Source organism: Entelurus aequoreus, linkage group LG20 (assembly GCF_033978785.1).
Source record: "Entelurus aequoreus isolate RoL-2023_Sb linkage group LG20, RoL_Eaeq_v1.1, whole genome shotgun sequence".
NCBI lineage: Eukaryota > Metazoa > Chordata > Actinopteri > Syngnathiformes > Syngnathidae > Entelurus > Entelurus aequoreus.
The window spans coordinates 46,060,700-46,075,305 of NC_084750.1; the positions used below are offsets into that span (position 1 = coordinate 46,060,700).

Below are 14,606 nucleotides of genomic sequence, written 5' to 3' on the forward strand. Positions count from 1 at the left end.
TGTTTGACAATAAAAAAAAAACTAATATTTTTTTTTAATCCAACAAATGTCAATATAATTAAAAAATATGCTTTTAGGTTCCAGAAAGATCATTATACACTAAAAGCTCCCCTACTGTTTCTGAGAGGTCACAAAAAGTCGTAGCACGTTTGAAAGTGGCTTATTTACATACAAAAGCTTTAATGCAAATGCAGAGCTGGGGTCAGAAGAAGTGACGCCAGCATTGATAGAGCGTAGAAACCTGAGCAACAGTGTACTGTACAAGGTGTATGAATGGATACAAAAGATATCAATAAATACAAGCGCCTCATGGCGAGTCATGAAAGAGCTGCTAATGCAACAAGGACAAGGATGTGCATATATTTGTCCAGCCATTCAAATGAACGTGTAGGCTCAGCTTGGTTGCGACCACAGAGCGTGCTCCTTGGTCCAACCCCTTTAAACAAATGTCAGGTTGGGAAAGCTCAGGAGTCACTAAGAAGGCGCATCGTCGCCATGGATGGCCTTGTACTTAGCCATCTCCTCGGGAAAGACTTTACCCAGCTCGGAGATGAGAAGACTCTTGAATTTCTGTCATGGGACAAACAACACTTTGCATCATGATGTCATCATTTAAGAAAGGTTCTCTCTTACCGTCAGCGTGTCGATCTTCCCCTTGACCTGTTCGTTCCTTGCCAAGGCTCGCTCCAAACACTCCTTGGTGTACAGCTGAGGGTTTTTGCCCTGGTCGATACAGCTGGCAACATAAGCAGACATACTGTATCAGCTTATTTCTAACATGTGTACACTTATATGATATCATTGACATATTCTCATTTGTATGTCTGAAAAAGAGAATCATATTTATCCTGCCCTTTTTACGATTCATAGCAATGACTTGCACCAATATTTACTTCCTCTTCTCATTTTGTACACAACCAATATTTACTTCCTGTTCTCATTGTGTACATCAATGAATTCTAAATAGAAAAGTTCTCTTAAAAAGTAGTTAACATACAGGGTAGATGAACAACATCTCGTTTTCAATGAAGTTCAAGACGTTTATCAAAATACTTCTTGTTTGTACTTTGGAAACACTTTGAGTTGAATACATTGTTTGATTTCTTTGCTGAATCCAACCCATAATTTAGTTGCACATACTGATATGCTGAAAGTTTTTACGTGCATACAAATGTTTTAATAGGATATCTTTTGTTGAGAAGAGTAGCTAGTTATAGTTTAGCTATTTGCAAATACACCAAATGGTTGAATTTCAATGTTTTGGATTCGATAAATAAAGATTTTGAATGTTCTCTATATCCAACAATATGTAGTATTCTAACTGACCTTTTTTGAAACACGGTTAATGAATGAAGCGTACTTTTGTAGTTATTTTCCCATATTTCTACACAATAACTCAAGATATGTAACACTAGGGAGCAGTAGCGAATACGGTGGGATTTTTGGCCCAGAACATATTTTGCTTTGTTTATTATTGAAATATTTATTGCTACCTTATGTTATATAATTTTTTATATGAGATTCATTTGATCATCTATTATTACTCCCAAAAATGTGATTTCCTTTACTCTTTTAATGTCTATTCCATCTATTTGTATTTGTGTTTGACTTTGTCTTCTACTGTTACCGAATAGCATTGTTTTAGTTTTACTGAGATTCAATGATGGTTTGTTTTTGACAAACCATCGCTTTAATTTATACTGTTATTATTTGTATTAGTGTGGTCCCTCCTAAACAAAACTGTTTTGTGTCGTTGGCAATTAATACCAACTTTAATTGCTTTGTAACATTACAAATGTAGTTTATTTATATAGAGATTGAACAATTTTGGTCCCAGTATTGATCCTTGGGGTACGCCGCTAGATATGCCTTATTCACCTGCCTTCATGTGTTGCTTCCTGTTGTTTAAGTAGCTTCTTATCCAGGTCAAGACAAACCCTCAGAATGTGTTTATTAAGATAATATGATTGTTATTTGCTTTAGTTAGATCCATAAACACTACTCCTGCACATTCTAGTGCATTGATTATTTCCTCTTATTTTGATGAATGCCATCAATGTTGAAATGTTAACTCTGTATCCTCCATATTGCTTCTCTGAGAGTGTTGCATTTTTATTCAGGAATTTGTCCAATCTGGTATTGAATATTTTTTCAATGATTATAGAAAATAGAGGAAGTGAGGATTTTGTATTTTGCACATTGGTTGTTTCCAGTCATTTACGACTTTTGCAAATGTAAGGAAAGGGGCACGCCAGTTATTGCATACTTTGTTATGATTTGTAAGCAAATCATAACATGCTTAAAGGAGGTCAGAAGTGGAAGTTTACCACAAACTATATGATCTGGTTTGATGTAATTGTGAAGTGAGTTATATTTATATAGCGCTTTTACATAGTGAAAGCCAATATCTAAGTTACATTTAAAGCAGTGTGGGTGGCACTGGGAGCAGGTGGGTAGAGTGCCTTGCCCAAGGACACAACGGCAGTGACTAGGATGGCGGAAGCGAGGATTGAACCTGGAACCCTCAGGTTGCTGGCACGGCCACTCTACCAACTGAGCTATACCGCTCAAGTTATATTATTACAGCTGTCTTTCCGATATAAGCAGCGGTGGTAAGATATAATGACATGCTTGTTGTCCAGACTGTAAGATAGGAGGCTACAATGACATCATTGACATGCTTGTTGTCCAGACTGTAAGATAGGAGGCTACAATGACATCATTGACATGCTTGTTGTCCAGACTGTAAGATAGGAGGCTACAATGACATCATTGTTGTCCAGACTCACTCGAACACCTCCAGAGGTACGTTGATCTCGTGCAGCTGTTGACGGCATTTCTCAATGTCTTGCAGTCCGGTTATCATTAAATTCCTGCAAATCAACAAGCCAGGCAGTTTTAGTTGACATTGTTACTTATTAATGGCTGCACGATCAAACATGACTTACAGCTTTACATTGTTTACATTGTTACTTATTAATGTCTGCAAGATCAAACATGACTTTACATTGTTACTTATTAATGTTTGTAAGAGCAAACATGACTTTACATTGTTACTTATTAATGTTTAAGATGAAACATAACTCACAGCTTTACATTGTTACTTATTAATGTCTACAAGAGCAAACATGACTTTACATTGTTACTTATTAATGTTTAAGATGAAACATGACTCACAGTTTTACATTGTTACTTATTAATGTTTAAGATGAAACATGACTCACAGTTTTACATTGTTACTTATTAATGTCTGCAAGATGAAACATGACTCACAGTTTTACATTGTTACTTATTAATGTCTGCAAGATGAAACATGACTTTACATTGTTACTTATTAATGTCTGTAAGATGAAACATGACTCACAGTTTTTGGTTGAGACCCGCTTGACTGCTGGACTGGAAGTCGCTGACAATGATTCCGAGCTGTCGGATATTTTCCACAAACTTCTCCAGGTGCTCCTCCAGGTTTTCATTTTTCTCCGCCATAACAGTTTAATGCTACCCGGAGGGCGGGAAGTGACCTAAAGTGATCCGGGAGGTCACAAATAATCGCCGGTCGAGTGTTAGCCACCGATGCTAACTCGGTGCGGTGCAGTTGTGCTTTACGGCAACGAGCCCGCCAATGGCCGCTGTCGCTGGGTTGTTACCATGGTGATGGCCAACGGGGGGGATGTCATTTCCTGTCGTATTACGCGGAAAAATGTCGTGGTGTGGGGAAGCAAAACGTATCTGTTTGCGTCCAAAATGAAACGATTGATTGAATAAATTAAAATGAATTACCGGTTTAAATGTGTTTTTATCTAAATAATATTTGTAAAACTCCTTAAGAGGATTGTTTAGTATCATAATGTCCAGAATCAGGTAAGCGTCACGACGTTATCAATCTGGCACTTTCGACACCATTATCAGTTGGCTAATAGAATGGCTTCATTGTCATTAAACTTCAGCACAAAGACATCAGAGCATTACCAACATCATTGGACAAAAATAGTGTTTAAGAAAATATGGTAAATATAGACGAAGTAAGGTGTACGGTTTTCCCTGGAGGTAAGTATGGCTAATATATGAGTATTAAATATGTTGCCCGCATATAATATATGAGTATTAAATATGTTGCCCGCATATAAAGTATGGTTAACATATGAGTATTAGATATGAACACCCGTGCGATGAAAACAAAAGTGAATGATTTCCGTGGATATGTAAGGAACGGAAGATATTGTTTTCTCGTATTTGTCTTGGAACCGGAAATGACACGCTATTCAATTTCGCAATAAAAGCAGTGTTGTACGTCACGCACTCTCACGCAGTAGACCGACACGTCACCGCGATGCGGGGTTGTGTAGGTCTAAAACACTAAAGTATGCAAATTATATAATTTTTTTTTTTTAAATTAATTAATTATACTTATTTGGTCATATCTCCTTTTGCAGGTTGTTACCCACGCGGCACCTTTTCAGTGCCATTGAATTCGATCATTTATCCGTGTTTTGTTTTTTGTTTTTTTAACGGCGTGGCGTCTTTTTGTTACGTTGCAGACACCAAACGTCACGTCACCTTATGCGAAGACCTTTACTTTGAAACGCCCGCAGCGGCGGCTCAGCCTTTAAAGTGCGGCTGCTTGCTCGCCCTCCCCTGCATTAGTGCTGCAGCTGCGCGCGCACACACACAGGCTCTCAGGTCGGCGGTGGATCTCCTGGATCTAGTGGATTTGCTCCTTTTTTTTTTTTCTTTTTTTTTTCCACGCGCAAGGGATCGCCTTTCGGGTGATAACGCGCCGGATTGGACGCATTTAGGTACGTATTGCGTGTTTGTCAGCAGGAGGATGCACTATAGTCCTCTTGCGTTTATGACATGAGTCGATGATGTCATGATATTGATAGTTTTGATGGCGCTTTTGTGACAACAACCGAGCTGGTTTGTCTTGTAATGTTGTTTTCTTTGCTGCTTTTTTTTTTTTTTTTTGGTCCTGGCGTGCAGTGACGATGCGCTGAGGAGAAAAAGCGCGCCGCGTCGTGGGCTGTGATCATCCCTGAGAGCCGCAGTGAAGGCGACGAATCAGCATCAGGGAGACCCGCTTGGAAAGGGGGGGAATCTCGACCCTCCACGGGGGGTGATAGGTGGAGAGAGAAAAAAAAAAAAAGAGAGAGAGAGAGAGAAGAAATCTAAATTATGGCCACCTTACTGCGGAAGATCGGTCTGATCCGCCTGCACGACCGAGACACGGAGGACCCCAAGCACCACCAAGGCTCCTTGAAGGGCAGCAAAGGGAGCCAGAAGAGCAACAAACTCTGCCAGACCGCCAACGAGAGCAACATCCTCAGCACGCCGGAGATCAAAGCGAGGAAGCTGGACCAGAACGCCAAGGACAGGGACAAGGAGAAGGAGAAGGAGAAGGCCAGCAAGGATGCGAGCAAGGAGAGGCAGCAGCCGCAGCAGACCGGAGGAGGTGGGAATAAAAGCACCGGAGCCTCCTCCGTCCCCGCAGCGGCGCCGGCGCCGCACCGGCAACACTGCAGCCAAGTGCGCACTCGGCGGCTGATGAAGGAGCTGCAGGAGATCCGCCGGCTGGGGGACAACTTCATCACCGTGGAGCTGGTGGAGGACAACCTGTACGACTGGAACGTCAAGCTGCACCAGGTGGACAAGGACTCTGCGCTGTGGCAGGACATGAAGGAGACGAGCACCGACTTCATCCTGCTCAACGTCACCTTCCCCGACAACTTCCCCTTCTCGCCGCCCTTCATGCGCGTGCTGACGCCGCGCCTGGAGAACGGCTACGTGCTGGACGGCGGCGCCATCTGCATGGAGCTGCTGACCCCCCGCGGATGGTCCAGCGCCTACACGGTGGAGGCGGTCATGAGGCAGTTCGCCGCCAGCCTCGTCAAAGGACAGGTGAGGAGGGGAGGGGAGGGGGCGGGGCGTGTTGCAATCACCACCCACACCTATGCGTCATTTACGCACACAACATTTTCATTTCACTAAAATAAAATGATGGAAAATTGCTTCATTTAGTACAAATTTAACATCATTAAAACCTAAAGGTGCGTGAGTTCCTGGCACTTCCGGCTTATATTTGACTTGTCAAAAACAAAATAACTTTTTTTCATTTTTTTTTTCATTTATTTATTTATTTCAGGCAATGACATACAAAAGTACAAAGTTGACAACACATAATAATATAAATAAATATAGTGCAAAAGGTAATGCATACTTGCCAACCCTCCCGGATTTTCCGGGAGACTCCCGGAATTCAGCGCCTCTCCCGAAAACCTCCCAGAAAAAATTTTCTCCCGAAAATCTCCCAGAATTCAGCTGGAGCTGGTCCGTGCGGACCTGAGTGGGGACAGCGGCAACAGTCTATTTTCACGTCCATTTTCCCACGATATAAACAGCGTGCCTGCCCAATCACATTATAACTGTAGAATGATCGAGGGCGACTTCTTGGTTTCGTATGTGGGTTTATTGTTAGGCCGTTTCAATAACGTCCTCCCAGCACGGTAACAACACACGACAACAGCAGTCACCTTTTCGTCTACCGTAAAGCAGTTCGTCTGCCGTAAACAGCAATGTTGTGACACTCTTAAACAAGACAATGCTGCCATCTACTGGATAGCCTCTAGAACACTGAAATTCAAGTATTTCTTTTATTTATATGTATAATATAATAAATATATATATATAGCTAGAATTCCCTGAAAGTCAAGTATTTCATACATATATATATATATATATATATATATATATATATATATATATATATATATATATATATATATATATATATATATATATATATATATATATATATATATATATATATATATATATATATATGAAATATATATGAACTACTCGAGTTGGTGAATTCTAGCTGTAAATCAATCAATCATTATCAATCAATGTTTATTTATATAGCCCTAAATCACAAGTGTCTCAAAGGGCTGTAAATATACTCCTCCCCTCTAAACTACGCCGCCAACCACACCCCCGCCCCTCCCCCACCCCCGACCACCCCCACCCCCCACCTCCCGGAATCGGAGGTCTCAAGTTCGGCAAGTATGATAGTATGTAATGCATGATTGTCCAGTTTTGCCTGAAAAGGAGTGGGAAGAAGATCATTTATTTAATCCCCCCCCCCCCCCCCAGTTCTCCATTCAGTGATTTCACTGTTACTTTGTTCAAGGAGTATAATACAGATGTTGTATGATAGTGGCATTACCACAGGTAACAATAATTATTACACTGTAACAATCATTTGTATCAACAATGTAGGAATAATGAATGTACCAACAATGGTAATAGACAACATAGTCTATTACCATTGTTATTATTACCACTACTATACAATAATAATAATAATAAATTTTATTTTGTATGTTGTTTTCAGACTACTCAAAGACGCTTTACAGGATAAAAAATTAAAATATAAAACAGTTCAGAGTAATAACCCATTATTTATTATTTAATTTTTACTTTTTAAATTATACCTCAACTCTGTACACTGCTGCTGGAATTTTAATTTTACAGAGGGAACTCTCCTGAAGGAATCGATAAAGTATTATCTATTAAAAAAAACTTTTTACTCTTAAAGAAAATTGCAATAATCATGTATTAATCACGCACACACCATTTTAATTTGATGCATGTTTTGTACTAAAATTAAACTATGGAAAATTGCTTAATTTAGTACAAATTTTACATCATTAAAACCTAAAGGTGCATGAGTTCCTGGCACTTCCGGCTTAGATTTGCACTTTGCACACATTTACCATTTTTAAGGCTGTCAAAAAGAACTCTGATTAATCCCAAAAAATGATCGCATTAATCATGTGTGGTTGCAGGTTAATCATGCATTTTATAATTAATTATTTTTTTACTCAAAAACATCACATTAATCATGGTAATCCTGCACACCATCAGACTGTACAACTCCTCTCTGGGGGGCAGAGGGGTACTATAGGATGACAGGGGATGCAAAACAATAACATATACCCCCATTATTTATTATTTACTTTTTACTTAAATTATACCTCAACTCTGTGCACTGCTGCTGGAATTTTAATGTTCCTGAGGGAACTCTCCTAAAGGAATCGATAAAGTACTATCTATCTATCTATCTATCCATCTATCTATCTATCTATCTATCTATCCATCTATCTATCTATCTATCCATCTATCCATCTATCCATCCATCTATCTATCTATCCATCTATCCATCTTTTTTATTAAAAAATATATTTTACTCCTAAATAAAATTGCAATAATCATGTATTAAATCATGCATTTTATTTTTAAATTATTATTTTAGGCAAGGCAAGGCAAGGCAACTTTATTTGTATAGCGCTTTTCATACACAAGGCAGACTCAAAGTGCTTCACAGACAACAAAGTGAAATGAAAGAAAATAAAAGCAAAATTAAAATGCAGACAATAAAAATAAAAACAGTGCAGACGTTAAAAGTTAAAAGATTAAAAGATTTAGCTGAAAGCTAAGGTGAACATAAAAGTCTTCAGTCTAGTTTTAAAAGTAGTGAGAGTTGGGGAGAGTCTGACATCTTCAGGAAGTTTATTCCAGCTATGTGTTGCATAGTGACTGAATGATGATCTCCCTTGATTTGAGTTTACTCTTGGAACCGCTAACAGATTGGTCTCAGAAGATCTTAGTGATCTAAAGGGCGTATATAGTGGGAGCATATCAGTGATATACTTGGGCCCTAGACCATGTAGTGATTTATATGTGAGCAGGAGGATTTTGAAATCTATTCTCTGATGTACAGGGAGCCAATGTAAGGATTTAAGAATTGGTGTAATGTGCTCACATTTTTTGGTCTTTGTTAGAACTCTAGCAGCAGCGTTCTGAACAAGCTGTAGCTGCCTGACAGTTTTTTTGGGAAGACCTGCAAGGAGACCATTACAATAGTCTAGCCTACTGGTAATAAAGGCATGTACAAGTTTTTCTAAGTCTTGAGCTGACATGAGCCCTCTAAGTCTTGTTACATTTTTGAGGTGATAGTAGGCCGATTTTGTTACTGATTTGATGTGACTGTCGAAATGTAAATCAGAATCTAAAATAACCCCAAGATTTCTGGCTTTATTTGAGGTTTTCAGGGACAGTGATTGAAGGTGTTGGATGACTTTAAACCTTTCTTTTTTAGCACCAAAAACAATTATCTCAGCTTTTACTCATGTGGTTAATCAAAAAATCGCATTAATTATGTATAATTGGAGATTAATCATGCATTTTATTTTAAAATATTTTTTTACTCATGATTAATCAAAAAAATCACATTAATGCTTACAGATAAATCATGCATTTTATTTTTTTAATAATTTTTTACTCATTTGATTAATCAAAAAATCGTAATAATCACGTATTAATCATGCATTTTGTTTTTAAATTATTATTTTACTCATGCGGTTAATCAAAAAATCGCATTAGTCATGTATAATTGAAGATTAATCATGCATTTTATTTTAATTTTTTTTTTTACTCGTGATTAATCAAAAAAAAACACATTAATACTTGCAGATAAATTATGCATTTTATTTTTTAATAATTTTGTACTCATTTGATTAATAAAAAAATCGTAATAATCACGTATGAATCATGCATTTTGTTTTGAAATTATTTTTTACTTGAATGTATTTTGAGCTCCTTTACCTTAACCACGAATGGTTACCTAAAGGGGGCGTGGCTTTTTATAACGTCATTAATCAGGTCAATGCACATGCATTCAAAATGTTGCTTCTGACAGTACTTTAAATAATATTTTTACCAGGTTGTGACCAAAAACAAATTAAGTATATTCGAGTAAAACATCTAAAAAATGGTTTTGTATGACATAGTGACATTAAAATTGCTTTTGTGTCAAAATATTGGGGTCTTTTTGTGATGAATAACACTTTGATCAACTCACAGACTGGTGATACTCTTCATTTACTGGAGAAGTATGCTAGCCCTAGCTCATTAGCTAGCTTAATAGCTAACACAAACACGAACACATTTCCCTGTGGAACAACATATCCAATATAAACTTAAGTAAAAACATGAATGTCCAGGCAGCTTAACTATTCACGTACATAGAACTGACAGACTGTGCTATCTTAGTTCTATACTCCAATAACAACAGGAAGTGAGATCTCTTAAACCATAAGTGATGCACCCAGAAACAAATTTTATATTTATCATGAAAAAAAACCCCACTCTGAAACCTTTACAAATCAAAACCGGAGAAAATAAACTCTTACATAATTAGTATGGCTCTTAAAAAACCAGAACAATATTCAATATTTGTTTTCTGCCTACTCAAGTACACTGTGTGTCATTCTATTGGATTCATTTTTTTAAACAAAACTTGGTTAAAAGATTTCAGTGTGTGTGTATAAGTACTTTTTGAGCACATTTGACAATACTCTGATAATTATGGTGAAATGTTCATGTTGTTACATCCCTGTACGTAAAGTAAGTCAGTAATCACGATTAATCCAAATTTGAAAGTGTGATTAATCTGATTTAAAAAATTAAAAAATAATAATTTGACAGGACCAGTTCCTATCAGTGACGGAGCAGGAAGGGGCTAGGAATATGTTTGTGGTAAAATGTCATATGAAGCGCCCTGTTTATGTATAACATGGGCCCTACACACATGGCATGTTATGTTTTACATGGGCCCTACACACACACACACACACGTCATGTTATGTTTTACATGGGCCCTACACACACACACGTCATGTTATGTTTTACATGGGCCCTACACACACACACACACACACGTCATGTTATGTTTTACATGGGCCCTACACACACACACGTCATGTTATGTTTTACATGGGCCCTACACACACACACGTCATGTTATGTTTTACATGGGCCCTACACACACACACACACACACGTCATGTTATGTTTTACATGGGCCCTACACACACACACGTCATGTTATGTTTTACATGGGCCCTACACACACACACGTCATGTTATGTTTTACATGGGCCCTACACACACACACACACACACACACGTCATGTTATGTTTTACATGGGCCCTACACACACACACACACACACACGTCATGTTATGTTTTACATGGGCCCTACACACACACACACACACACGTCTTGTTATGTTTTACGTGGGCCCTACACACACACACACACATGTCATGTTATGTTTAACATGGGCCCTACACACACACACACACACACATGCATGGTGTATTTTGTGTGCATGCATCTATCTCCTCATGACACTCCAACCCCTTTTTGCCATTTTTATTCGTCTTTGTTTCTTTATGGCAGCCATTTCAGGCGACACTCCCTCCCCTCCTAATGCCACTCTGCAGTTTGTCTCTTTTATTGGCTGCCATCACTGAGATAACAACATGCAGTCCCTCATACATTGGGGAGAAGTTAGACGGTGGGAGGGGGAAATGATGCATCAGGGAGGCACTATTGTGGGCCTGTGCTTTACATCCACTAGATTATGTCATCTGCTCAAATCCTGGCCTCTGATGGAAATGGAAGCATCCTCAAATGCACTTGCAGGATCTCATCCGGATGACAGGGAGAGGATTTAAAAATACTCACTTTCTGACGTCAGCACCAGGACTGCATGTGTGACCCACATATTGCAGATCCCTGCTGCACTAATGATGGTGCACTGTCTTCTAATGGAAGCAATGATGGTGCAGTGTCTTCCAATGGAAGCAATGATGGTGCACCGTCTTCCAATGGAAGCAATGATGGTGCACCGTCTTCCAATGGAAGCAATGATGGTGCACTGTCTTCCAATGGAAGCAATGATGGTGCACCGTCTTCCAATGGAAGCAATGATGGTGCACTGTCTTCCAATGGAAGCAATGATGGTGCACTGTCTTCCAATGGAAGCAATGATGGTGCACCGTCTTCCAATGGAAGCAATGATGGTGCACCGTCTTCCAATGGAAGCAATGATGGTGCACTGTCTTCCAATGGAAGCAATGATGGTGCACCGTCTTCCAATGGAAGCAATGATGGTGCAGTGTCTTCCAATGGAAGTAGTATTGATTAGTACCAATGATGGTGCGCTGTCTTCCAATGGAAGCAGTATTGATTAGTACCAATGATGGTGCAGTGTCTTCCAATGGAAGCAGTATTGATTAGTACCAATGATGGTGCGCTGTCTTCCAATGGAAGCAGTATTGATTAGTATCAATGATGGTGCAGTGTCTTCCAATGGAAGCAGTATTGATTAGTACCAATGATGGTGCAGTGTCTTCCAATGGAAGCAGTATTGATTAGTACCAATGATGGTGCAGTGTCTTCCAATGGAAGCATATTGATTGCGATGAATTCAGAAAATGTTTTAACACCTGCAATATTTATGCATCTTTATTTATATTTTTGTATATCATTATTATTATTCATATATTGTAGGGTTGTGCAAAAAATCAATTCACGTCTGAATTACGATTTATTTTTTATTCATCCTGATTCAAAATTGATTCAATTTTCAAAATGTTTTTCTCTTTCTTTCAAATAAGAATCCGTTTTTTAAAAATACATTTTTGGGCCATCTCCATGCAACAAAAAGAAGCTTTTCGAACATGTTTTGAAAAAGTTTCTTTAGAAATATTATACAAAATAATACATCGCAAGAATAAGTTTGAATTGAAAATGGATTCTGAATCAAATCCTCACCCCAGGAATCGGATCTAATGTGCCCAAAGACTCACACCCCCAATATTTGTATATTATCATATTTATTAATATGTATAAAAGGCTTTTCCTCTAGCTACTGCTTCATTTCTGTTTTTTTTTTAATGTTCTCACGCACGACATAAATAAACGTGAGAACTGTACAGTAGTAAAAGGGAACAAATAACTAAAAGGTCCCTCCTTGGCAAGTATGCACCCGTCACTTCATTTCTGTGCTTTGTAAAAACCACAGAACGTTGACTTTGGCCACAGTCCCCATAAAGGTGCACGGTCGTCTATCTACTCATTCATTCATATCTATGGCTGACAGACGCATTCATTGATTTAAAATGCGTGAATAATAGATATTTGGACGTTGTTCCATGGAGTCAGCATGGACCACGTTCTAATTGTGATGCATCAAAGAAGCGGTCATTATCCCGACTTCTATTGATTCACACTCTGTAGGTCACCAGGTTTGATCCTCAAGTTACGTTTTTATGATGTAATAAATAGTTGTGCTCTTAGGTGATTGATTATTTTAGTAATTGGCTATCGATTAGTTTGATTATTTAAGTAATCGGATAAAAAAACACCTCAATGCGTACTTTAGGCAAAATTGTTGATAAACAATACGTTTTCTGCTTGCCATAACCATCATTTTTGTTAAATAATAAACACATAATGTACACCAGGGGTCACCAACGCGGTGCCCGCGGGCACCAGGTAGCCCGTAAGGACCAGATGAGTAGCCCGCTGGCCTGTTCTAAAAATAGCTCAAATAGCAGCACTTACCAGTGAGCTGCCTCTATTTTTTAAATGTTATTTATTTACTAGCAAGCTGGTCTCGCTTTGCCCGACATTTTTGATTCTAAGAGAGACAAAACTCAAATAGAATTTGAAAATCCAAGAAAATATTTTAAAGACTTGGTCTTCACTTGTTTAAATAAATTCATTATTTTTCTTACTTTGCCTCTTATAACTTTTAGAAAGACAATTTTAGAGAAAAAATACAACCTTAAAAATTATTTTAGGATTTTTAAACACATATACCTTTTTAACTTTTAAATTCCTTCCTCTTCTTTCCTGACAATTTAAATCAATGTTCAAGTAAATTTATTTTTTTTATTGTAAAGAATAATAAATACATTTTAATTTAATTCTTCATTTTAGCTTCTGTTTTTTCGACGAAGAATATTTGTGAAATATTTCTTCAAACGTATTATTATTAAAATTCAAAAAAATTATTCTGGCAAATCTAGAAAATCTGTAGAATCAAATTTAAATCTTATTTCAAAGTCTTTTGAATTTCTTTTAAAATTTTTGTTCTGGAAAATCTAGAAGAAATAATGATTTGTCTTTGTTAGAAATATAGCTTGGTCCAATTTGTTATATATTCTAACAAAGTGCAGATTGGATTTTAACCTATTTAAAACATGTCATCAAAATTCTAAAATTAATCTTAGTCAGGAAAAATTACTAATGATGTTCCATAAATTATTCTTTTTTCTTTTTTCTTTTTTCAAAAAGATTCGAATTAGCTAGTTTTTCTCTTCTTTTTTTCGGTTGAATTTTGAATTTTAAAGAGTCGAAATTGAAGATAAACTATGTTTCAAAATTTAATTGTCCTTTTTTTTTGTGTTTTCTCCTCTTTTAAACCGTTCAATTAAGTGTAAATATCATTAATTATTAATAATAACATAGAGTTAAAGGTAAATTGAGCAAATTGGCTATTTCTGGCAATTTATTTAAGTGTGTATCAAACTGGTAGCCCTTCGCATGAATCACTACCCAAGAAGTAGCTCTTGCTTTCAAAAAGGTTGCTGACCCCTGATGTACACAATGCAATTTGACTTTTAACACGTGCGTATGAATAGAAATAAAAACACTGATCACGTCACGACCACACCAGCACTCTGACGTGCG

The 14,606-nt window shown here is 37.6% G+C and overlaps 2 protein-coding genes across 3 annotated transcripts in view; one reads left to right on the top strand and one right to left on the bottom strand.

Annotated features, from left to right (window-relative positions):
* med10 (mediator complex subunit 10) lies at positions 1-4,012 on the bottom strand. The gene is made up of 4 exons (XM_062030167.1): positions 3,365-4,012; positions 2,790-2,873; positions 634-736; positions 1-570 (listed from the first exon to the last, which is right to left on the bottom strand). The coding sequence occupies exons 1-4, from the start codon at positions 3,484-3,486 to the stop codon at positions 475-477; spliced, it is 405 nt and encodes a 134-aa protein (XP_061886151.1). The 5' UTR covers positions 3,487-4,012; the 3' UTR covers positions 1-474.
* The window catches only part of ube2ql1 (ubiquitin-conjugating enzyme E2Q family-like 1), a 40,520-nt gene that overhangs the window by 2,526 nt on the left and 23,388 nt on the right, over positions 1-14,606 (top strand). Inside the window, exons 1-2 of one of the 2 annotated variants that reach the window (XM_062030165.1) lie at positions 3,782-4,796; positions 4,981-5,895. In XM_062030165.1, coding sequence (XP_061886149.1) covers positions 5,173-5,895 — 723 coding nt within the window. In that variant the 5' untranslated portion in view covers positions 3,782-4,796; positions 4,981-5,172. Of the gene's footprint in view, positions 1-3,781; positions 4,797-4,980; positions 5,896-14,606 lie in introns of those variants that run through there. The other variant, XM_062030166.1, reaches the window with a different exon arrangement.

Bases quoted from the DNA above. Each gene is read 5' to 3' on its own strand.
- med10 (XM_062030167.1), bottom strand. From the start codon at position 3,486: ATGGCGGAGAAAAATGAAAACCTGGAGGAGCACCTGGAGAAGTTTGTG. The intron at 2,874-3,364 runs GTGAGTCATGTT...GTTGATTTGCAG, and splicing joins GCGGGTCTCAACCAAAAACT to GAATTTAATGATAACCGGAC. The intron at 571-633 runs GTAAGAGAGAAC...GTCCCATGACAG, and splicing joins GGAAGATCGACACGCTGACG to AAATTCAAGAGTCTTCTCAT.